The sequence below is a fragment of the Drosophila melanogaster genome, chromosome X (assembly GCF_000001215.4).
Source record: "Drosophila melanogaster chromosome X".
In the NCBI taxonomy this organism is placed as follows: Eukaryota; Metazoa; Arthropoda; class Insecta; order Diptera; family Drosophilidae; genus Drosophila; species Drosophila melanogaster.
The window spans coordinates 3,371,848-3,397,767 of record NC_004354.4 but is presented as its reverse complement, the minus strand read 5'-3'; the positions used below and the strand labels follow the sequence as shown (position 1 = coordinate 3,397,767).

Genomic DNA, 25,920 nt, shown 5'->3' with positions numbered 1-25,920 from the left:
GATCGATAACTAGCCAGGATATTGATATGGATATTGTCCACCGACACTACGATCGATTTACTTAAATGAAAAGGGGAAAGTGAAACTTTCAGTCAATTTTTTTATTCACAAGTTGTATTTTTCTTTTGATTGTGAATTTAAAATGGAAAATCCATTTCATTCTTTATCATATTATCGGCATGGAATTGGAACACAGGCAGGAAATAAAGTATTTAAAATGTATTCCCATTAACTTGACCCGTTTTCATTGAACCGATTGGTAGAAATGTGCTAAACAAAAGAATAATAAAACGATACAGTGCCAGGTAATTTGAATAACATTTAACGTTGCTCGAATGCATTTTCTGCGTGAGAGGAAAAAAAAAACTAAGAATTTCGAAGCGCATATGTTCGCCTAGAACATTTATGGCCCGTTGTAAATCTTCACACGACGTTTTGCTCAGTGTGCGGTTTGATTGATTAATTGATTGATTGATTGATTGATTGATATTCCCGTTTAGCATCCAACCCTCAAATCATCCAACTGTCGCCGATTATCAGGGGTTGTCGCTATTATCATAGTACATCACAAATGTGTCTTGTGGCAAATGCAATGCAACGAAGTTCTAAGTCAAATTTGTTTACCATTTACATTTAGCGATGGACTCGTGTGAGTGGAAATACTTAGTAGTAACAATCAAAAAGTTGTGATCTATTTATGATTTTTTACTATAACAATGAACATACTATTAACAAACATATATATTTATTTTATATGGTATATAAAGAAATATCTAAGACGCAGACTCACGCGCGCATCTCTAATTTCTAGTTAGCCTAATGTATCTGCATCTGCCGGATGGTCAGCTGGTCGGGTAATTACGCACACATGTACATAAGATAGAACGTTGCTAATCCGATCGACCCTGCTTCTAATCCATATTCTCTTGAACTCGAACTCGATTCAAAGCCTATATTCATATCCACATCCATAACCATATCCATGTCCGTATCCGTATCCGCATCTGTATCTGTATCTATACCAATATCTACGCCGGCTATGTATCTTTTGCTTTCGCTAAAAATACCGTTGTAGCGCGTATATCAGCGCGTGTGACGGGCATCCGTGTGTTTATTCAAGACGGCTTCTATTTATTTTTTATACGTATGTTTTAATGTTTGCATATTGTACGATCTGGGCGCATAGCCCCCCATGGTATACGTTCTATATCTATTTAATTTCGCATTTCTAATTTTTCCCCTCGATTCGTAGGCGCTATTTTTGTATCGCTTCAAGCGATATATGCGCGCCAAAAAAAAAGTAAAATAGAATAGAAGCCGCCAAAGAAACAACGCATTTCATTCGACTAGAATTTAGTATGACCAGCAATGGATCGACTAAAATATATCCTCTTGAGATATATTGGAAAATAACAGTTTAAAAAATGATGATGACAAAAGTTTACGCATATCAAGCGAACGGCTTTTATTTAAATTGTTTAAAAAATATAGAATATTTTGTAACAAGCAGAGCAAGTCGCAAAATTATTTAAAATGTACTTTTTCGAATACATAGTCTGTAACTTTGAAAATTAAAAGTTTTTCAAGATATGTCCTGCGAGCTAACATATATGTATGTACATAAAATAGGGGCATAACCCCATCCATAATCCTTAGATCCCATCGGTTTACCAATTTGATCAAAAAAAAAAACTAGTTCTTTTAATTATAAGGCGCTGTACAATTTTAATATGAACCATCAAAATGTATGTAGAAGCAAGCGGTGTGCAAAAAAAAAAAAAGAAAAGAAAAAAGGAATTGGGGAATTGACGGAACGTGCGGAAAATAGGTCAAATCTATTTTGGGTGGCCAAAAAAAAAAGGCGATAAAAATAATGGGTAGCAGCAAACGGTTTCCATCTTCTATATAATAATATAATACAACCTCCTCGGTTTCCTCTGTTTTATGCCGCCAACACCTTTTCTTGAAATTTTTGCAAAGAGAAAAAAAAATAAGAAATAAATAAAAAGAAAGAAACGCTTTTTTTTGCTATCTTGGTGGAAAAATTTTTGGGCGTGTTGCTAGGCACTGGAAATTAAGATGATTTAGCCACTGGGACCATGGCGAAATTTCTACGGGACTTTGGGTAATGCCACGCCCTCATAGAGCAGTATACACTGGGGAAAAAGGATCAAGTGTTAAGATATTCTTGAGCTATGATGTAAAATTAATGAACATATGCTCGCATTTATGTTTTTAACACTGGCAAACAGTACGTGCAAAAAGAAATTATTTATTTGAAATATGTAAATATTTTATTCTTCTTTTTTTATATATTTGCAGTGCATTCGTTTGGTGTCAATATATAATACCCATGCTTTCACATCTGGCATCCCATTATGATTAATGGTCATGAGTTTGGGAATGGGATAAAGTTTTTTCTTTGTTGAAACTTCATGCAGATGCGCATCTTAATAGGGGTTTTTTTAATTATATTGATTAAAGGTTTTCTGTCCCATAAACTTTATCTTAGAACTAAATCAAATGTATCAAAAGTGTGTATTGTAGTATTGGACTCTTTACTTGCATCAACAATTGTATGTTGTCTATTCATTGTTTTCCTGCAACTTTACCATAAATTGATTACTAGCAATAAAACATGTACACAAAAGGACACAAAATTCCCAAGCAAATCGAATACAAATTGCAGTTAGAATCTAGAACAATTCCCTTCGAAATGGCAGTGAAATCCTTGCACAAACAGAGAACCTTTGATCTGTCTTCCAGGAACCTGAATCCTTCAACTTCGTGATGAAAATTCCCAGCCTTTATGTTCGTCCACTTTTATTAATGCCACATGCGACAGGAAACGCTTTCTTGGCCAAATTGCACTTGTCATGCTGCTGCCAAGAATCATTCGAATCGGACCATTCAATTGACCAGGATTCGTGACAAATGTGAAAACCAACAGAGCCGAGACCTTAAAACCAGCAAAGTGTTTCGCTTGAGTCAACAATGCCAACCGTTCACATCATCAATGAATTATTGAATTTGTTGAATATTGCGAGTATAGAGTTCTCTATCGACCAGCTAGCCCGCATGAATCAGCTAAGTGAATATAGTGAATATATAGGGAATATAGTGGAATACTGGCAATTAAGGCAGGCAAAAAGAAAAAAAAAAAATAAAGCGGAATTAAGCAACCAAAACAAAGTGTCATTAAAACCGTAAGCGATGCGATGGCCCACGCCATGTTAAGCAGGAAAATAGAAAAATTTATTAAACAAATAATGCCAAAGGGGAGGGGAATTTGGAAGCGGGCGATCTCGGGTCTTCAATTAGTCAGACTTTTACCCTGGTCATTTTCAACCCCACAGCAACAGTAGAAAAACTATCTATACACTGAGAAAGAAAATCTGATCAAATGCGAATATGAACCATTTGGAAATTGAATCTTTATTTATTAAAGTCACATTACAAATAAAGTATCTTACTTGCAAATATGAATAATATTGGTTTGAACTAAAGTTCCTGAATTCTCTCAGTGTTCAAAACGCGCAATTAACTCGACAAAAAACTATCTGAGTAAGTGTAGGTAGGTATGGGGCATTGCAATATACAATAATAATTATTCTGTACTCACTCACTAAGCTGATTCATCTCCCGTCGGGAAAACACCTGCAAATATGCGAGTACACACCCAAAAAAAAAAAAAAGAAAAAACTCGAACAGGTAGTTTTAGGGGTTAAGTAAGGGTTGACATATTATCATCGTCTTCGGCTTATCCAAAAGATGTTTTTACGATCGCGCATACACTCTTTTTTTATAGCAATGCCCAGGATGTCGCATTTTTATGGCACTTTCACCTACGACCTCATCTGCAGATTCTCACTGAGTTAACGGTGAGAGTGTGGTAGGCGCCATCCAACAATCATATATATATATATATATATAAAGAAATATATAAATTTGGTTCTTAGAAAGGCTTCTGATACGTAACGATCGGCTTGAAACTTGAAACCCTCGCAGGTAGTGGCTATGGAAAGAGAGCACTAAAATTCTAACAGTTTGCTAGATTGAAAATATAAGTGTTTTGTGTTCATCACAATATGTTATGGTTACCTTTGGCACCCATAAAATGTACTTCCTGAGTTCAAAATGTGTATATTAAATTAATGCACATGTTCTCGAGTAATTAGAAACTGCAAAACTTTATGTCATTTTTAAAAAATTTCCCCATCTCTTTCCCTTTTGCAGAGCCGTCATTCGAATCGAAACAGCTAGAGTTCGAAAAATAAGTAAACACAAACTTAAACTACCAAAATCGTACTCCAAAAATTAGATTTGTCAAATTCCACTAAATTCCACACCAAAATGTTCGAACTGCAGCATATTACCACTCGGATTCGCACACTTTTGCGTAGAACCTTTCACCTGTCCAGCAATTATGACACGTATTCGATTTGGACCTTTTGCCCGATGACCAATTGGAACCAGCTTAAACCCGTGCTCCAATCCTGCAATCTGTGCCGCGTCGAATCATTTCCCATTGTCTTTTGGCTGGTGGTGCTGCTCAGTGTCTTTGGAACATGTTCCAATTGCTATGAACTGATGAAAGTTTGGTCATGTCCCTGCACCAAATTGGCCATGTGGCGCCAACGGCACTTCTATGTCCTAAAACATTGGACGCTGCGAAAGGCTCGACTTTTGAGCTTGGCCATAATCCTGATCGCTTGGCTAATGCTTATTTACGGAATCGTAACGGTGGGTATACTAATGCACTCCTTTTGGTTTTAGCTCAGCTTTAGCTTTAGATACATTAGCTTTAGATACATTAGCTTTAGATACATCGATTGTTACGAATATTTATGATATCTTTCCCTTTGTCGAACTGCAGATCTCCCCCTACGCCATGTCGCCATGGATTCTGGTGACCAGCATCGTCCTAACGATGGAGTGCTTCCTTTGGTCCTTCGACGTATTGACCGGCCGTTTGCCGCTCGATCCGCAGACGCTGCTGTCGCTCGTTTTGCATGTGATCTTCGTCGCGATGGTTTGCTGCGTGAAGAGCGTTTTCGAGTTGGCGCTCGGCGAGCACGTCGAGCACTCGCTGCGTATCATTTGAGGAACGGAACGACGCCGAATGTCATCATTAAGTAAAGGTGCAGGGCCGGCATAATTGCAACTCAACCTGCATTAAGCCCAATTAGGTTGCCGGCGGCACGCACTACATCTCGCCCTAATCAGTGTTCGTGTTGCTTCTTAACTACCCGTTGCCCCTATAGATACTCTTTCTACCCGACAAAAATGAAAAAAAAAAAACAAAAAAAAAGTCATCGAAGTTGCACCTTTATATGTTTTATAGCTTCTCTTATTTAAAGCACAAAATTGTCGAAATTATTAGAAAATTATTAAAGAACTTGAAATCGAAGTCGATGGTTTTGGTTTATGTTCCAAACTTAAAGGCCCGCATTCGTGGAAGGGTACAATGTTAATTCGCCTTCATTTCAACACTGTTAACTTCAACGATCGACGAATTGCACCTGTTGCAACCCCGACCTCAACACCCCCCCCCCCCCTTTACCATTAAGCCCTCTTTGCGAGAATCGCGCAAGCTGCAAGCCACCGAAATCTATACATAATTAAAAGGAAAAAGCACGCACAAGGAGGGCAGTGCGTTGAAAGTTTAACGAGATGGTTTGCTCTTGCGTATATATCCTCGTCCATCCAGACCAGTTATGTGGTTATGTGACATTCGAACCCCCATACAAAGGAGCTGTATACATACGTACATATATACAAAATAAAAAATATAAAAAAATATAAAAAAAAAAAGCAAGAAATTTAAGGGAAAAAGTTACAGCTGGCCCCTGAAAGACGCCTTCGAATGCATCTGTCCGAGGAAGAAAGAAATCTGCCTGTAGAACCAGATAGTGAATAAACACCCCGTACTCCTTCAGGGAATATGAACATTTAGGACCTTTTGGCAAAAGGGGTTTCCTTTTAGTTTTGTTAAATTCTGCCTGCCTCGGTTAATCAACGGCTGATAATTAAAAACTTTGCGTTTTTTTTTTTTTTGTGTGTGGCTGCGCGTTTTCTTTATTCAACTTTCTCCGCATTTGCACATATCCTTTATTTTCTATTCAATATTTACTTACAAAAGTGTTCGGTTTCTTAAGCTCTTCCTTTCGTCTTATTATTTTTTCTTGTTTCATTACGTATACGCCTCGCTTTCATACAAATTTGTTAATGTTCTATTTAGATAATATAAATAATTTGTTTGTAGTTGCTTTCTAAATAAATATATAATTGAATAATGTATAAGTATATCGCGTATATAATATATAATATAGAATATATTTGATTTCAAATAATTGGTAGTTTATCATTATATTGTTATTCTTTCATTATATATATATATATATATTATATATATTGTATGTATAAATATGCATGTAAAACACATTTATTAAATATTTTCGAAAAAATACAAAATTTACAAAACATTTGTTTGTTTTATTTTTATTTTTTTTTGTAGTTAAACTATTGAAGCCTGTCATGTGTTTTTGGTTTTATGGTTAAAGCTGTCTATGTAAGCAGATTTCTGTGTTTTTATTATCTTCTGGGATTTACTGTGCTTTTTGAATCAAATCAGTTTCCCCTTTTTTTTACTATTTACACCCATGTTTCTATGACTATTTTGTACTTTTGATTCTGCATGACCTTTCTTCATGTGTGTGTGTATGTCTATGTAGGAGCGTGTGCATATGTGTGAGTGTGAAACGACCTTGAAATCTAGCAAAATATCAGATCTCAAATAAAACTAGGAAATATATGTAACAAATAAACAGTAAAAAGTTATACACTTATACAATAAATAATTGCAAAGCAAAAAATATAGAAGTTATATTACTATTTACACCTTGATTAATCTTGTAAAATGCAAATTTGGTACACTATACTTCTTAATATTAAATATGATTTTAGCGGCTTTGATCGTGCCATAAATAATATTTTAAGCTGTACAACTATTCAATTATCATAATGGACCTAATTATTATGTTTCTTTGAAGGTAAGAGAAACATGACTTTTTTGTCTTACTATTGTACAAATAATAATATACTTTTTTTAATTTTTAATTAATTAACTAAATAAAAACAACGTTTCACGAACCTAAATCTAACAATTAAAATTCTACAAAAAAATGAATCATATATAAAACGAATTTTTAATTCAAATAGTTACTGAAATTTATGTTAAATTTCACTCAAATTTACTTAAGGCAGCTAAAAAAAATATTATCTAAAATTTCCTGAATAGACTAAATACACAATGTATGAAGATAAACAGAAGTGGCAGCAAACAAAAAAAAATAAAAAAATAAAAACAAAAGGCAGCCGGCGTGACCTTCACCCAATAAAGCGATCGACCGCGGTCAGAGTGTAAAAAATAAAGAAAAAAAATTCGTTGCCGGCTATTTCGTTGCTGCTTTTTTTTTTTTTGCAGTTAAACAATTGTGCACCCCAATTTCGTTGTCTCTGTTTTGCTTGGCCCGCTGTGTGTGTGTGTGTGTGTGTGAATTTGCCGGCTACTTCTGCCATTCGTGTACCCTTTCTATTTAACGCGGTATCCCCACTGTCATAATAAACTGCAAATTAAGTTTAATTCATCTGTTTTAGCTCTCCATTTTAAACTTTTAAACTTAAACGACCCAACAGAAAACTTTATGTGATGCTTAAAAAATATATCCAAACAATTAACAACACTTTTCATAGAACACGCATAAAACACTATACAACACACACTGTTTAAATAATATATTGTACATTCAAATAAGAGCATCGCCTATTTCGTTTTGGTTTCTTCCGAAAGTTTCGAGTAAAAATTAAAAGAAAAAAATTCAACCAACGAAACCGTAACTGAATGATTGTAGTAAAATAATAAACCAGCAAAAATCAACGAAAACAAAACACGTACATATAAATAAAATGTTATATTATATGGCTATCGTTGTGATCGTTGTTATTGTCGTCATGTCGCTGACTGTATCCCAACCGGCTTCTCGGCTGTCGTTGTTGTCGCTTTGATTTCATTAAAAACAAAAAATTTGCCGGTAAAACAACAACAACAATAGTGAGCAACAACTCTTATTGAATTAACTTAATTTGTCTGGTGGGCAAATGAGCGAGGCAGCGCAACCAGGCAACGAGAAAAAATACGTTGAACTGCTAGATTAGAAACGGCGACAAAAGCAATTTTCCCACCACCCACAAATGTGAATCACTTACTCACTCGAATGATTCACTGCGAATTTGATACTCGGCGCGGTTGGAAAATGAAAGTGAAGCACAAGTTGGATAGTACCAAATTCCAAAAAAGGAAAAGCTGTTTTTTTTTAGCCAGCTTATTGTGAGACACAATACGATTTTCTAAAGTAAAACAAATATAAACAACTCGGATGAAACACACTTGGGGTTTTGAAAGTCGCTGAAAGTAAATAAAATAAAACAGGGCGTCCAGAAAAAATGTGCAACAAAATTGCATATTCGAATATTTGAATATTCGAATACGAAAACGCAAATAACAAGAGGAAATCCTTGTGCCAATTGAAAGATCTGGGAAGCTTCAATAATTGCATCCATATATTAAACGAAAAGGAATCAAGCGTAAAAATAAAAACAAAATCAAAAGTAATTTGTTGGTGAAGTATTTTTATTGTATAATGTATATATAATTCCATTATCAGAAATTTTGAAAAAAAAAATATTTAAACGGTTTCTATATATAGTAGTGTGTGTGTGTGTGTGTGTGTTTATATATAAGTGTGTGTGTTCTGTGTAATATATTTAGTTTATATATGTAGAAGGTACATAAAATGTAATTTATTGTGTTTACTTTTCTCATTTTTTTTGCTTTTAATTTGTTTTTCATTAATAGGTAACTACATAACGAGTTAAAATTTATTAGATAATATATTAATATAGTTGTTTAGCTTGTTTTGCCAGATATATCTATATTATTTTGCAATTTTTACACATATTTAATAAGCAATAACCAAAGTAAACAGAATTTTCATATCTTCTTTTGTCATCAAATCAAAAATAGGGATTTCAAATGCATAGCCATAAACGTATACGTTTTTTGCATACGTTTATGACTAAAAAAAAAAATTAATTTAAATATACATGTAATAATTCAAGCATGTTCGTCTATAGTTTCATATTTTCCGTACGGCTTTAACAGTTTTTTGCTTTCATTTCATGAGTTTTTCAGATTTTTTTTTACATAGTTTTTTTTTTATGTTATTTGTCTTCAAATAATGTGTTGTTTTAATAATATAAATTTTTTAACAACTAATTCAAATAGTAGTTTGTGTGTGTGTATATAATATAAAAAATTTGATAATCATAAAAATATATTTAAACTTAAAAACTTTTGTTTTGTTTTTTGTTATAAATATATTTTAAAAGAAAAAAATTTAATATTTTTTTGTTTTGTTTGCGAGGATTTTGGTTTTGGTCATAGTTTTAGTGTATATATTTTGTTTTTTTTACAATGAAAAATTATGTTTAAAAATGCCCTTTCACTTGAATTTGTTGTTTCGTTAATAAATTAATAAAAGGACCAAACAAAGAAAAGGTTTGCTTTTCGTATTTTTGTTTCTTGTAAATTTGTACGGTTTTGTTTGTTGAAATTATTGAAAGAAAACATGGTTTTTTCGTTTAACTATTTCTGGTTGTATGTACTATAGGAAAATAGGTGCATTCGTGTGTGGTTTTGTATATGTATATATACATATATATATGTATATATATATAAGTGTGTGTGTTTTTGTTGGTTTATTGAAGTTTTGTTTTCGTTTCGCGTTGTACAATTCGCTTAAGTCTATTGCTTTGTGTTTTCTCTCCGGGTTTTTTTGTTTTCTATAAAAATAATTCCATTTCTTGGGTTTTGGGTTCGCTATTTTGTAGGCGTGTGTAACTATTATTTAACGAGATTGCTATTTACAGTGTGTACACATTTTTTGGTCGAAACAATACAAAAAATATACTCTTTAATTGTTTGTCCACGTAGATAGATATATATCATTATTTTCCATTTAACAATTGTTTTATAGTTGTTGTTGTTTGTTTGTTGTTTTTTTTTCTTTTTATTACAAAAATGAAGAGTTAAGTAGGTAGTTTTTCAAAAGTTTTTGCGGCGGCGTACTTAAAGAAATGTATAAGGTAAAAAATATTTCATGTGTTCGAACGTTAAGCTACTAGGTAAACAAAAATATAAGAATTATATGTATATCTGGGTATAGGTTTAGTAGGCAGCATTAGCCTAGAACTCACATAGAAAAAAATTTTCGTTGAAACGTCTCGCGCCCTACACTATAGAAATTTTCTTGCTTTATATGTATATAGCTAGCTAGCTATATAACCTCCCCCGATCTCATTCAAATTCTGGTCATCATATATATTTATCGAATATCCATATATATCATGGGTTTTTTTTTATTTGTATGTGCCTAAACCTAAATAACAGTTGACATTTCTTTAGAATCCCGTTCGTGTGTTTTTCTACATATTTCGCATGCGGTTCTTTTTTGTTTTTAACTTCATTTGCATTTGCCTTATGCTTCATGTCCATTAGTTTAGTAGTAGTTTTTAGTTTAGTTGATACTTAGATGCGTGTAAACAATTGGTAGAATCGTTATAACATATATATATATATAACATATCGCCGGAAGGCTATAACTTATTAGCAAAAAATCGACAGTTAAACAGCTCACAAAAGTTTGAGTTTTCTTGGGTCTTGGGTCGTGGGTGTATATATCTCTCTCTGGGTCTCTCCTCTCTTAACTCCAATCACAAACTTTGCAGCCAATTTCTACACTCTTCCTATCTCTCATCCTAACTATATATATCTCGAGAGGTTAGGCGCGGCTTAGCACTATTATATAGTTTAATGTTTCCTTAATTCCGTTTTGTTTTCGTTAAGTTTTGCGCATTTCATATGCATAGTTATCAGTTAAAAAATATATATATCTATGTATCCCTAGGTGTTGCAAAAAAAAAAAAAAAGAAATATGATAATATGATTGTAAAAAGGTTTCTATATATATACACACGTATATATAACTATATTCATAATTGAATCTTCATAGCAAATTAAATGTATTTTCTCAATATAGGCAGTAGAGTTCAAGTTTTTTTTTGTTTTCGGGTGTATATATAAAAAGCGTTTCTCTTTCATCTTCGCGTCGTCCAACAGATGTATATAATCCATATACACATAGTATATAATATATATATACGGGTTATAGCAAGGGGGGGGGGGAGTTGGGGTTCTAAGCAAAAGCATTGAATTGTGTGCATGCAAGATGCATGCAGATACATTTTGGGTTTCTTTTCTCCTCCAAGGATGCGTCTCTAAGAATATAGGACCCAAAAAAAAAAAGCGCATGTTAAAAACATGTCCATGGTTTAAATAGGTAATTTTGTTAATAAACTAGCGAACCAAGGTCGAATTAAATCATCGTGTTCCATGTTGCTTCGTCAAGAAGTTCGGAACTATTTGAAGCCGGCTCATTTCGCATTTTGCCTTTGGGGTACGAAACCAAAAGTTCTACTTTAAGCTATACTAATTTCTATATATATATATAGATATATAGATATATAGATGTTATATAAGTATATATCTCATCGTTCTCGCTCCCAACTTTGTGTGCTCTATCTCCTCTTTGTGGCTCCTTCGTTGTAACTTTTGTCTGTTTTCCGTATCCGTTTTTCTTTTTTTTGTTTTTGTTCTCTCCTTTTGTGTTTTTCCCTTCAGTTTCTTTTTTTTTTTTTTTTGTGTTTCGTTTCTCCGCTAGGTCTGTCATTTCTAACTATTCCTTTCACTTTTCAATGTTTGGTTCTTTGTCCTCATTTTTTGTGTTTTTTAAATGTTTTCCTTTTTGTTTACTTCATGGTTAAGTAACTAATTCAAAAAAATAATTAAGATATTCTACTTCATATGTTATATACAGACCGCTAATTGTTAATTAAATCTAATCCATACGTGTATATTGTAATATATGCAGCGAAAAAAAAACACTTCAAATTGATTTCATAAAACCGCTTTCGTTAACCTTTCCCTACCAAATCAAATCGCGCGGAAAGAAAATCATATATATATCACATTGAAGAAATCAAATTTGTTAAATCACTCGTAAACTCTAACCCCTTGTATGGTATGGTATGGTATGGTAAAAAAACAAAAAAAAAAGCGGAAAAAGCGCAAGCAAATCGTTAAACATAACCTACTAACTGATATTGAAGTTCTCCAGAAAAAAATCATATTTAGGGCTTAATGTCAAGAAAGGATCGAAGCTAAATCAAAGTAAATTGCAAAAAAAAAAAAGTAGGAGGATATACAAATCTTGCATATACATTGGGGGTTATCCTAGCCCTACGCCGCCGCTTTAAGCCGATAGTATGAGACAACACTATCCACTAACCGAGCGCGATTCGTTCAACTCCATTTGGTAACTGGCCAGAGTGTCCTGACGTTGCTTCAGCTGCAGCGACAAAAGCTGGCGCTGCATACTAAGCTCCTTCTCCTCCTGGGTCAGCTGGATGCATAGCTTGGCCGCCTCTCGCAGGATATTTACCTTGGGAGCCCGCTCCTTGTCCCTAATTGTGGGAATCTGTTTCTTTAGAGCCTCAAAGAGGTTCTTGAGTCCAATGCGTCGCTGACGCTCCATATCATTGTGCTGATTGCGCTTCTCGATCGTATCGGCCTCATCAAAGCCCAAAACAAAGTCCTTCCGATGGACACTGCTGTTGGAGCTTGTGCTAGTGGCAATTCCACCACTGCGCCGCTGCCAATTACGATCCATGGCATCCACATCCTGGCCAGACGATATCGGAGATGTATTGCCAGACGAGGTGCCAACCACCTTCTTGCCACGACTCTTTTTGCTCATCATGGAGCTATGCGTCACTTTGTTATTGACTCCCGGCAGATAAACGCTGCTGGAGGAGATCAACAAGCCTGGATCCTTCAGACTGGATCGTTTGCGTCCCTTGTTCGAACTGGAGGTGGTGAAGCTTGACTGCGAACTGGAACTGGAGCTGCTCGAGCTGACATTTGAAGAGTCCACGGATAGCGGCGAGTAGGACGGCGAAGCGGAGGAGCAGTTCTGATACGGTGTGCTCGACGGTGATGGATAACGCGAGTTGGCCACCGATTTCACTGGACTGCTGCTGGCCGGTGTGTACGGCAGATTGAAGTTATTGTAGCGCGGTTTTTGCTTCATGTGATCAATCGAGATCTTATGGGCCATCTGGAACTGTAGGGCGCCCATCAAGTGGCACGAGGGATTTGTGGGTAGCTTCTTGTCCGTATATGAAACGACATCGATTTCCTCATCTGCACAGCGATAGTAAAAAAAAAAAATTTTGTATTTTTGATTAGCAATGCGTTCTTTGTTTTAAATTTCCGGATATCATCGATATCCGAAACATAATGTGTTTTAATAATGTTTATAGTTATGTGGTTATGTATATTGTTATATATTGTGCTGCAGTCTCGGCGTCTTTCTTTATTTTCTTCTTCATTTTCTTGGTTCAATGGTCGCAGCGGAAGCGGTAAATTAGCGAAACGCAGAGGAGTGAAGTACAGCAAAAGCTGCTCTGGGTTGTTGTGCCCCCACATCCCATCCAATCCAATATATCGGGCAGTCCCTCTTCTACAAGCCTCCAGCTTTCTCTGTTGCCATGCGGAATTGTGCGCCATGTGCGGGGTGGGGAAGGGGGAGGTGGAGAAGAAATGAATGGAATGGGGGAGAAAAAAAGCATAGCAGCAAAGCAAAACAAAAAGGCGGAGACAGACCAATGACGTCAACACGAAAGGGCGTCGTCGTCGTCTGTCTGTCGCGACGCCACTTGAAATTGAAATCCGTGCAAATCTATTGCTTCCTGAAGTCTGATACTCCAGATACGAGATATATGCGACTATGAGAGTATGGCAGAGAAACGAAACTATTACCCCCCAAACGTTGACACACTAATCCGCTTTAGCTGTTTTCTTCCTTTTCTTTTCTTTTCTTTTCTTTCATTTCCTTTCCTTTTTGTTGTATTTTTTTTTTTTTTTGTTTGTTTTTCCTACGCCCACCTAAGTCATAATTCTGGCCAAGGGTCATTAAACTTTCGCCAAAGAAAAACATTTGAGGGGCTTTGGCTTTCGCAATGAACAATAATTGCATGAGCATGTTACTTCTCTTCCTTCATCCCTTTTTTTTTTTTTATATAACATATTTTTTTCGATATTGTTTTATGCATTATTGTGTTTTATTTTATCGCCTAAAATTGTGGCCTTCAAATGAATCAAATTTTTAGCGCTTTGAATTCAAGTCAACTGTTTAAACATTTCATTTGTTTAGTAAAACAGGCAACTGTGCAAGCAAACCAAAAGAAATGGCTTTATTCTGCGCTTGGCAACAAGGTAAATGCGAATGAGAGACGCAGGAGGAGGGCGGCAGACGTTGCTGGTAGACTCTGCTGAGCTGACAAGAGCAACAAGTTGCAAGTTGCAAGATCAAGTGCATGTGCATGGGAGACTGGCAAAAAATAAACATTGAATAAAACCCAACTGATGGTAAGTAACCGCAACGAAATCGAAACCTGCAGAAGAAATGCCTGAGTGGGCATGAGTCAGATTCTTTCAGGAGAATCAACCGACCGGCCAAACGAGAAGAAACGAAGGAGCCACAAGCGCAAGTTCTTGACTGGTTTTTTTTCTTCTTTTTTTTTTGCCAACGTCATCGTTTCACTTTGGCTAGACAACCAACAGACCCACCGAGTCTTCTCCCCTCGACAAAATCTTGGAATGCAGCCTCTTCTTCGACGGCCATTTTACGGATTAAAAAATAAATAAAAAAAAAAGCGCAGAGGACAGCAAACTGCGGAATGCCACAGGAATGGGCGCTTAAATGGGGAAATCCGGAGTTAATATTATACGCGTATAAATGAAATTGTAGTATCGAATAAATAAATATGCAGCAAGTGGATTTGACGAATTTTGTCAGGCTTAAATTCTAGTATGTTGCCATGTGTAAGCAAAAAAAAACCAACTCTCGTCTTTCGCTTAAAATCAATTAATATGCAAAGTAACAACTGTCAAGCGAGATTTCCAGCGAAGAGCGCTATTTTAATATCGAAAGGGGAATTTCCAGACGAATGCGACCAAGCCCACCACCGCGCTTTCGATAGACAATGAATGAATGATAAAAAAAAAAAAAAAAAAAAAAAACAAGAAACAAGGGAATAACAAAAAGTGCAAACTTCCCGCACTTGTTTACTATCATCAAATTGCATCTGCATCTGCATCTGCTGGCCCCGTCAAAAGTGCATTCAATTGAGCGCTGCTCTCTCGGTTATAATAACAACAATAAAAATAAAAACTGGGGTTGTGCCGCAAGCTTTTGCCATAGTTTTACTAACGGTTATTCCGCTCGCACAAATCGGATGCTGCTGCTGTTAGCTACCATCGTATAATATATCTCTCCTCTCTCCCTATCTCTCTCTCTCTCTCTCACCGAATTCGAATAAAAAACCAGACAAACTCGTTTACTGCATTAAAATACAAGAAACCGAGTAGTAGTAGTAGAAGAAAAAGAAGAAGCAGACAGACCAAACAAAGCAACTTTTATTTTTTGTATTATTTATTCGCGACGACAGCAGCAACTTTTGTTGCTAAGCGAACGAAGCCAAGATCAAATCGTCACAATAAAGCAAAAGCCGAGAGTAGAGTAGCGTGCAAGAGATTCGAACACGACTATTGGATACCCCTCACCAAAGTTTGCAGACGACTGCAGAAGATAAGATTGTGCGTTTCAGTTTACTAACTAAAAGTGTCATCGATAAATCGATTTAATAGTCCATATCATCACATCACATCACCTCTTCAAAAGAATTCGAGTCAACCCTTTAGCTAGGGTATCGAATTCCGAAGAGGAAGCTGCCGTTGATTACAATTGCAAATAAAATGCACACAAGCCGCCACATGTTGCGCAACTTTTTTGCTGGAAAAAGGGGGAGGGCGGTGGGCTGGGTTTTTCCTGTCCCTGCATTCTACGTACACGATAGGCAATATATATATATATATACGAGTATACACCACACACAAGTATGCATGTGTGTGCAGAGACGCCTTTTGCCCTATAAAATTACCATAGGAACGGGGGTACGGTGAGATGATGCGGACAGACAGACCAAAGAGTAGACCTTAAAAGAGGGAATTATAAAAAATGCGAAATATACAACAAAAAAAAAACGAAAAATGCGGACAAGTGCATCATCAATGCAACAACAGAAATGCAGCAGATGAAAGAAAGAAAGAAGGAAAGAAGATGCTGCTTCACGAACGGGTTAAATACCCCATATCTTTTGGGTCGAGAAATGAAATTCAAATGGAAATGAAAATGGCAAATGATGTAATACAGTCAAGAATGTTTTAAAAAGCCTAAAAAAATAAAAGATATGTGGGCAAATAAAATACAGTGGGATAAACTGGGACCACTTGGAGACAAAAAATTATTCGCTAGAAATTACTCATCATTGATGAGTTAAAACCAATTTATATTCGAGCGATATTATTATTATTTCGAAATGTTTTCTATATTCGTTTGTTGTTCCTTTGATTTGGAGCAACCACTGTGCTGCCGCAAGTCGTAAAATTCGACAATTTCGACTTGGAGACTAACGCCTACCACACCACCCACCCCCACCCCCTCACAACCACCACACGCCCTTGTGAATTTGTTTAATAACAAACATTGTTGTTGCTGCTGCTTTTTAAGCTCCAGGTCTGCGACTTTAATGACACATCATCTCGCGCCAATGAAAACTGCAAAATGCTGGATGGGCAAACGAATGGATGTGTGTTTATACGTGTGCGAATATTAATGAATATCTTGAAGAAAGTTCATTGGGGGGATGAAGAATTTGAACGTTTAGATCATCAGTGAGTAATTTGTACTTTTTCACGCCTGGCATTCTCGTGTTTGTTTTAACGATTAACGATTTCGTGGAAGCCGTGAAAAGAAGAATCGTGAATGTAAACATACACAATACATATACCTAAATATGGTTACTCTTAGTTTTCCCACGCCTCACCACCACCCTATATTCTTTTGCGTTGGCATTTCGCATGAAAATCAAATAAATTGCAACTGCAACAGCAACACATGTTGTACTTTTGGCAAAGGTTAAGAGACGGGAGACAGCGCAACGCTGCTGCAGCAGCAGAAATTGCATCTACAGCGATAACTGCAACAGAAATTGCAGCCGCAGATGCAACATCTGCTGGCAACATGTCGCTCAACCGCAACTTGCCACACCAACGGCCAGCGAAATAGGTCACACACCCGTAACACAGGGGCACACAAGGCAATTTAAACTGTAGTCCTTTAGAAATAATAATAAGCATCTGCTTATCTGATCAAAGCGAATGCTATGCATACTCTTGTTGAACTTTAAAATATTTATCATATAACATTAGCCACCGCTGTGTTATAAACAATTGCGGAAAAACATTGCTTCCGCTGCACTGTAAGATTTTCCCACGCGCATTTCTTGCACTTTTTCTTCCTTTAATATTATATATATTTTTTTTCTTTGCCCCCGTCCATTTGATTTTCTCGGCCTTTCCTTTTTTGTGACGTAGTCAGTGGGAATTTCATCATCGGAGGAGAAGCAGGATGTGAGTCATCAAGTTAAGCCTTTTCCGATGCAAACCTCTGCACACTCTAAACCCCCCCCCTCCACACACACACACACACCTTCCCGCTAAAAGCACGAAAATAATGACAAATGTACGTCGCAATGCGACACATCGAACACGACGATTAGAGCCCAGACCATATTGGATATTAGAAGAAGGTTCGGGGGACGACACAACATCCCTAATGTAATAATGTGACTGGCACATAAATTATGAAAATGCGTCTGGCAACATTTCGGCATGGAGCTTTTGGCAACATTCTTGGGCGTGGATACATCTTCGTTGTACATACAGACGTACATGTGTACACCACAGGAAATCTCTGATGAACGCCAAAAGGGAGGCTCGTTTGTTAAGAAGCAAAAAAAAAAAGATAAATAAATAAAGCTGTGCCAAGTGCGTGTGAGAGCGAGAGGGGCGAAAAAGCTTTGCTCTTTATGGGCTTTTGGTTTTTTTTTTTTATAACGCCGACGTCGCTGCTCTTGCGACCTTGAGCAAACCAATTTATTGCTACACGTGTGCGAATAAAGCAACAACAAGCCAACAACCACGACGCAATTCGTACATCAGAAAGAGATTGCGCTATGTAGAGAGATAAGGACGGGGAGAGAGACGCCTAGCAACAGTCGAAGGAAACTGCCGAAATGTGTACGAAAAAATTTGACAAAAAAAATAGCCCCACAGCCGGAAAAAAAAAAGAACATACGGCCCATTGTTAAGAGTGCCTTTTTGGGCATTTACAACAAAAAGGGTGTCTTGCCAACAATCGACAACTATTTATGTTCTAGTCTTTGGGGTTTTCGTATTATTATTATCCACTACTTTTTCATACAGTTTCTTCTTTCTTCTTGGGCGTTATTTAATTTCATTTAATGTTGTTTACATGTCTCTATACTTTCGATTGTTGTCTTCTTCTAAAAGGCCACAAGAGAGCCCAGAAGAGCTGCTGAGATCGAAAGTGTAAAGCGAAGAGGCCAAAATAGGAAATATTGTTTTAGCCAACATGACTTGGCCATACGTTTTTTTTTTTTTTTTTTTCTGTGCCGCACCCCCACACCACTAATTTTCGGTTTCTACGCACTTTTTTTTCCGGCGAATGGCTGACCTTGGTTCAGTTCATTAACATTTTTCCAAACCCACAAACGCACACACACACACACAGTCGCAAGGTGCGAAATGCCAAAAACCAGCACGCACTGCCAAAGGTAAATACATATACATATTATACGTACACAGCCAGTCATGTATGTGTGTGTGTGTGTGTACGCACTTTTATAGAGGCGCCAACATCATAGGCATGTGGCCTCTAGTCTCTCGCTCACTCCCCCGTGAACCTTATCTATGTGCCGAATTTCGTGCGTTGTTGCCAACCGCCGCTCTCGCTCGCACGTGACGCGCCCCGTCTCGCTCGCTCACGTAAGCTTTTATACTAATTAGAAGACTGCAGCATAGCGATAAAGAAAGCAACCCCCCTCCACAATAAAGGAAAGAAAAGAATTGATATTGATACAAGTGCGTGTGTTCGAAGAGCGCCATCTCCCTCTCGCAAGCCTCACGAGTTTCGCGTGCGAGCAAGAGGGCAAAGATTTGCTAATCTGCGGCACGCACCTGATTTCTTTTTACGTTTCTTCTGCTATTCCCATATCTGCTTCCAACAAGAATCGCGCACGCAAAAAGAATAGAAAGAACTAATCTCGAGCCACTTGTGTCAAGCTTTTAGTTTGCCAAATTAGCAGTGGAAAATTATGATGCGATTTCGTCACCAAACTAAGATGATGATAACGCTTCAGAATTCCATTTTGCCAAACGATCATAAAATACTAGCAATTCTACGTAAATTTGTCTTTCTGATTCTGAGTAATTAAAATTCATACACACGCGTGTGTGGGTTTTCCTCAATTTATGGTAAGCATTTTACATATTGCACATTTTCTTTTTTGACATTTTTTGCGTTCCGTTCGTTGCGGTAGAAGCAAAAGCATAAAACACACAAAAAAAAAAGCACGCAAAACGCAAAAGCAGACAACACCCAAAAAGCAGAGCGCAGAAAAAAGCAAAGCATATAAACCAAAACAAACGTACAAAACAAACTTGTTGTTACTGCAATTTCTCGGTTTAACTGCACTCGGCAAATTGCAAGAGAGAAACTAAAGACAGGCGAGCGAGAGAGAAAAAGCGGGAGCAGAAACACGAGTTAAATGCTTTTGCTCTTGCTCTTGCTGTTGCTCTTGCTTTTTGCTTTATTGGTAAATATTTTATAATCCAAGTTTAATTTATCCCTTGCATTGCCCCACCTCTAGCCCCTTCTTGATTTCCCGCTATTATTTACCATATATTTTTTTTAATGAGCGGCGGCAAAAAGCTTACGCCCACACCGGCTCCATAGCGTAGTAGTAGTAGTAGTTGTAGTTGTAGTAGTCATTGTAGTAGAAAATGCACACGTAGTTGCATGCGCAGTTGTAGTTGTAGCGTAAGACGTAGTAAAAATCAAGATGATTGACGTGACGTAAGCTTGCGAGGGTTGCTCAATGGATAACGATTTGCGCGCCAAAAAGAGAGAAAGAGAGCCAGACATTGAACTCGCCGGCACAAATAAAACAAGTAGGTAGGAGTACTATAAAAATATAGATATGAAAAACACGTATTCTAGCTGGACTTTTTTTTAATGTAGTTTCCCTCTTAAATTATTGAGAAGTACAATATTTTACTTTTTTTTCTGCATTATTAATGGCATAATAAATCTTTTTTTGATGGGCAAGATTTATTCTTGTTTCTAGTCACGGGCAAATATCCCGTATTTTCGGCGCATACACGAGTTGTTAGAGAAAATGCCGCCAAGGAGGTAGGAAAATTTTGGGGCTGTCTGCCACGTGGCCAGTGACCAGACATCCTTGAAATTCGCACAACAACAGCCCGGAAAGGAAAAGCCAAGTAAATTGGGGTGTTGGCCCAAAAGAGAGAAATTGTAGTACATATATATATGTAAATATATATATTATATATGTAGTATATATATATATATGGGTTCTTTTTATTCTGGGCGTAGTTCTGCGCAAGAACATCATCATCATCCCCCGGGTGATAAGTTTTTCGGAAGAGAGAGGATGACGCCATGGAGCAAATAAACACAATGAGCCATGAAAGCCACGCGCCGCGCCAACATTTTCCCCATTGTGGGTGGCAAGTGGGAAAAATCATAAAGGAAAGTCCAGAGCAAGAGCTCAGAGCATTGAGCATACAAGCACATCGCAGCGAAAAGCACAAAAATCAATGGGGGAAATGGAAAACCACCGCAGACAGACGCCGGCGTCGCGTGGGCGGGTTTTTTCTTCTCTTTTTTATTGTTTTTTTTTTTTTGTGCAACGTAACAAGTTTACTACGTTTGCTGTTGACGTAGGCGTTTTCCGCCAATCGATTTTCCGGTTGCCTATGGTATACAGCGTACTTGTGCGTTTGGGCGTTACTCTGCACCCACACGAAACGGAAGTGCGAACACTAGTTGAATGTGCAACACCCAAAGGATGGATGAATGTGCGGGCGGGCGGGGGGTCATGTGGCCGGTTGTAAACTAATCGGCCGCCCCACGACGTTGTAATTAGTATGCCACTTTTGGTAGGCGTTTTAGACTGACTCAGGCGTAAACTAAATTTTAATGCATCCCCAGGGATCTAACTAATCTCTACTGTTTTGCCATGCATCCAACGACCAGACCATTTTGTATTTCTTGTAAGACATTCGGACTTTAAGCTTCCAATATTGATGAAAATGGGGCATATGAAAAGTATATAAATTTGACTCACCGGAATCTGAGGGGGTCTCCAAATTGGGACCATCGTCCACCATATCGTTGCAGCGCGTGTAGCTGTGATCGGTGATGTGCATCATGTGCAGCATGCCGTTGCTGTTGTTCTTCAATTTGTTGTTTTTGTTGTTGCTGTTGTTGTTGTTGGTGGTGATGCTGGCATTGCTGCCGCTTTTGCTAGTGCGATGATGGCGCAGGTCAAAGTTGAGGGGTTCACCGTCATCGGAGTCACTATCAGAGCCGGTCGTCGGCGGAGAATCCACTGTGTTGCGTCCAGTGGCTATATCGATGGCCTGTTGTTGCTCGTCCAGTTGCTGTTGGTTCAACTGCTGTTGGCCACCCGTCGAATTGGAATGCTGGTTGAGCACATCGAGGACATCGTTGATCGGCGGGATGTAACGCACCGGCAACGGATCCTTGCCGGTATTCTGAAGCTCCCTGCTGATTTGCTTAATGTAGTTGACATCGCTATCATTGCCGGTCAGCGAGATATTATTGCTGCCCATCACGCAGGCACGCAAGTCGACGTTATGTCTAAACTCTGAGGCGGCCACCTCGTCGGTAAGACTGTGAGGTGTGTCTGGTCTCTGGTATTTTATGCTATCGCTGCCGCTCAATTCGCCCGATTTGCGGATAATGTCCTGGTTGTTCCGCTTGCGGAGCAAACTTCCGCCGGGCGGTATTAAATGGACCTCGTCCTGGATCTGTGACTTCTTGTCACCGCCGCTCAAACGGAGGCGCTTCTGACAGACCGTGTAGTCCAGATCTGCGAGCTCCTTCTTGATGATCACCGGCATGTTCTCGGCACTGTTGACGACATGCTGTTGATTTGACTGGGTGTTATCTGTCGTCTGCGATCGTTGATACGCGCTGTAGAGATTCGTAGAGCCGGAAACCATCGCCAGGGATACGGCACCGGTTTCGCTGTACGACGAGGCTGCACTGTTTCCGCTCTCTATTCCATTACCGTTACCGCTGGTCAAACAGCTGGACATCGCCGGCCACATGCAGTCGATGTTGCGGATCTCTGGCTTCATATCCTCCTCTAAGTCATAGTCTTGAAATACACTTTCCATGTCCTCGATCTTCTCGAGATCACTCTGAATGGTGGACGACGAAAGGAGTTTGTCCATATCGTACAGATCATTATCCATATCGAATATTGAAATATTTGAAAAAAGTTGGTCGTCCATTATGGAATACGGATCAGAGCGGTAAAGGGCCATTGCGATTATGTTGTCTGGGTTTTTTTTTCTTTCTATATATCTTAAGTTCCTGAGTTATATGCCTGTCTGAAAAATATAGATAAGGCGGAAATCGTTGTAGGTATGATTCTATATTTGAACTTAATTAAATAAATATGTCGGCAACACACTTTTTGAAAACTTCTTCAACATAAGGATTTTTGCAACATTTCAACTATAATGTAAGAGTAACTAAACTCCTAATATTATTATTGTATTAAGTCACGTTCTACTGTGCCAGATTTCACCTATAATGACGTCAGGCGATGTCGAGGGTTCAGCAAATGTTATCAAAAGCAAATTTAGCTTATAGCTTCATTTATACACTATTAACCATTTGAACCCGAAATCGTCAATCTTGGCGCTCTTGACAATAGCAAAAAAAAAAAAAAAATACATATACTAATGAAATAAACAAGGGCATAAAAGGAAAACCAAATATCAAATACCCAATTCCAGTTACTGAAAAATAAACGGTCCTTTTACCGATAAACGCAGACCTGCAAAGCTTACTGTGCTTTTCCCTTTTCGTAGAATCCGTTGCATTCCGGTAAACAAGTACGAGCAAAAACTAACAGTACATGTCTTTCGCAGAATCGAACGCAACCCGGTATATATTGAATTTCAGAATCATAGTAAAATTGGAATATCAACATTTATTAAATTATTATTTAAATCTTTTTAAATTTATTAAGCTAATTTATTTCTTTTTTAATTTATCAAGCTAATTTATTTCTTTTTTAATTTATCAAGCTAATTTATTTCTTTTTTTAATTAATTGATTTATTTCTCCTTTAAAAAGTTTAATACTTTCGTAAAAATTTTGGGACCATTTTATTTAATTACTTTGGAGCCCCAGAGTTCTGGAATTTTCGAACATTACCAACTCGTTTCAACGCCATCAAAGCGTTTTTAATACTTGCCAGCATTAAGAAGAATTTCACAAAACAATAAAGAACTTTGTAGAATTTTGTTTTGCAAAATTCGTCCACTTCCACTTTTCTATTGTCTCACTTTTTGTTCTTAATTTCTTGTAAGCACTTGATTCTTAACATTCCTTCTGAGTTCCTAGAATCCGTTATTTCGTATCGATTTGTGCGGCCATGATCACTGATTTGTCATTGTGTGTGAGAGCACCGTTAAAAGTTAAGCTATTTCACCTTTCCCAGAAATTCTATTTTGAATTCCCCGTAGTGGCGCGATTTTTGAAGTCGTTGCGTTCCGATAAATAATATATATTATATATATATATCTTTGCACTCACCTCGCTGAACATAGTTTCCGTATCCGTCTCTATTTAATTGATTGTAATCCAATTTAGTTAGCTTCCTTTGCTTTCCAGTCGCTTTCGGCTATATCTATTTCTATCCCGTTCCCGTGCCGCCAGCAAGTTGGGCACTTTTTTTTTTGCGTCAAAGAAGGGGAAAGACGGAGAAAAAACACCAAAAAAAGGGACACAAAAAAAAATTCTTCCCGTTTATTTTGCACTAGCTGATTTTTTTTAAAAAATCTTTTTTTAATTCTAGTTTTTCACAAGTTTTTGTTTCTGCTTTGGAGAAGATTTTTTTTTATGTATTTGCGCGGTTTTAAGTCGGCTCTTAGGTTATTTCTGGGATTTAGCACTTTTGTAACTTGGCTGTGACAGTTGTTAGTAGTAGTTGTATATTTTAAAACGTGTTGCTTCAGGTTTTACTACAGAACTATTTATATAGCGTTTGGTTTTTTTTTTTTGTATCGGGCGGAAAACAGGCAAAAATCCAATCCACAAAGCGATTCTCTGAATTACCCGCGGTGAACTGAACACGCGACGCCACAGAAATAGTGCCCGTTTCATGTTGTCTGTGGCTTAAATAAAATTTCTATCGTACCAGACTGCCGCGCTCTCTGCGCTCTCACTGCGCATGCTCACTGCTGCTCTCTTTGCTGGAATTCGCTTTAAGTGGTGAGAATAGGAGCTTCAACAAAAATCTTCTTTGACATTTGGATCACATTTAGATCACATTTGGATTCATCACGATTTGTTAATACTCGAAGGTTTTCAAATAGTACGCAATGCATTTAAAATGATCAATGTTTCTTTGCCTCTCCCGCACACTGGTTCACATAACAGCATCAGTTTGCCGGTATTTTTTTTTTGAGTGAAAGAGAGTGAGATTTTTGAGTGGTGTTTACAATAATTGAGCGCAAACAAAATTGAGACAAATCGCAAATTGCTCCGTAAATAAAAACATAAACAATTAACTTGAACTGGCTCAAAATGTTTTTGTGAAATAAATGCAATACGAAAATGTGTAGTTGACTGGAAATCAAAACAAAATTTTATTCATTTCCTTAATTTACTTACGGTATGTATATTAAAATATAGAAATTAAATTTATAAATATACGCATTTATTTATGTTAATGTTAATCGACATAAAACTACAGGTTTCAATTGCTTTTCTGTGGCATTATTTGGGATTCTTCATTGCCGCATAAATGTTTCCTATTTTTAAATCGATTTATTTTAAGCTCTATTCCTTTTTGCGTAGAAGTTGCGAGAAGTTGTTCATTCCCTCTTGCTTTGGCGCCTTACATTTCTTTCGTATTTCCTTCTTGCCCTTTCCTTTATCTATGCATGCATTTACCGTACTTTTTTTTATGTGCGTGTGTGCCTTTGTCACCTCTTTGTCTGCCACGCAACTTCATTTTCCGTTTTGTCAAGTTGATTGAACTTGTGAACTTTGTAAACAATGCAGAATTCATTTAACAATAATAGAAAAGTTAGGCCGCATGGTAGAAACAAAAGAAGAGCCAAACATTTTGTTAACGAATTAAACGATGCCAAGGAAATGTAAAAAGAAAGGGAAAAGAATAGAAACCAGCCAAAAATATTACAACTTTGGAAAGAAGAAGTTGTGGAAGAAGTAGAAAAGGGTAATAAGGTAAAGGCGGATAGGAAGCAAGGGGACCTTGAATGAAAAATAGAATATAACATGCACAAGCATACGTCTCTACATACATACATACATATGTATGTATGCACATTCCAACAAACTTCTTAATAACTGTTTGTAAAATACAATGTACATAGTATGTGTACTACATACAAATAATGATTTGTGCATGTGTACATATGTTTATCGCACAAATATGTACATA

At 37.2% G+C, this 25,920-nt stretch overlaps 2 protein-coding genes and 1 long non-coding RNA gene across 8 annotated transcripts in view; 1 reads left to right on the top strand and 2 right to left on the bottom strand.

The window, feature by feature from the left end:
* Positions 1–9,824, top strand: part of CG12535 (uncharacterized protein) — a 61,000-nt gene extending 51,176 nt beyond the window's left edge. For 3 of the 5 annotated variants that reach the window (NM_166972.2, NM_001272276.1, NM_001272277.1), the window contains 2 exons: positions 4,237–4,743; positions 4,877–5,282. In NM_166972.2, the coding sequence (NP_726860.1) occupies positions 4,354–4,743; positions 4,877–5,104 (618 nt within the window). In that variant the 5' untranslated portion in view covers positions 4,237–4,353 and the 3' untranslated portion in view covers positions 5,105–5,282. Of the gene's footprint in view, positions 1–4,236; positions 4,744–4,876 lie in introns of all 5 variants that reach the window. The other 2 variants (NM_001297909.1, NM_130699.2) reach the window with 2 other exon arrangements.
* Positions 1–24,609, bottom strand: part of lncRNA:CR44999 (long non-coding RNA:CR44999) — a 149,629-nt gene extending 125,020 nt beyond the window's left edge. Inside the window, exons 1-2 of the long non-coding RNA NR_123782.1 lie at positions 24,045–24,609; positions 21,535–22,828 (exon numbers count right to left, since the gene is read on the bottom strand). This is a non-coding gene — a long non-coding RNA (long non-coding RNA:CR44999). The remainder of the gene's footprint in view (positions 1–21,534; positions 22,829–24,044) is intronic.
* On the bottom strand, positions 6,071–24,609 carry Myc. 2 transcript variants are annotated; one of them, NM_001272275.1, is made up of 3 exons: positions 24,045–24,609; positions 21,535–22,824; positions 6,071–13,381 (listed from the first exon to the last, which is right to left on the bottom strand). In NM_001272275.1, exons 2-3 carry the CDS (start codon positions 22,760–22,762, stop codon positions 12,456–12,458), a joined length of 2,154 nt encoding a protein of 717 aa, NP_001259204.1. In that variant the 5' UTR covers positions 22,763–22,824; positions 24,045–24,609; the 3' UTR covers positions 6,071–12,455. The 2 variants fall into 2 exon arrangements, with proteins under 2 accessions (NP_001259204.1, NP_525062.2); NM_080323.4 differs by having other exon boundaries at positions 11,757–13,381; positions 21,535–22,828.
* Positions 24,610–25,920: the final 1,311 nt, after the last annotated feature.

What these genes read in the sequence shown, in the direction of transcription:
- Myc (NM_001272275.1), bottom strand. Translation starts at nt 22,762, where the DNA reads ATGGCCCTTTACCGCTCTGATCCGTATTCCATAATGGACGACCAACTT. An exon ending in GGAGACCCCCTCAGATTCCG is followed by an intron (nt 13,382 to 21,534) that starts GTGAGTCAAATT and finishes ATCGCTGTGCAG; the next exon opens with ATGAGGAAATCGATGTCGTT.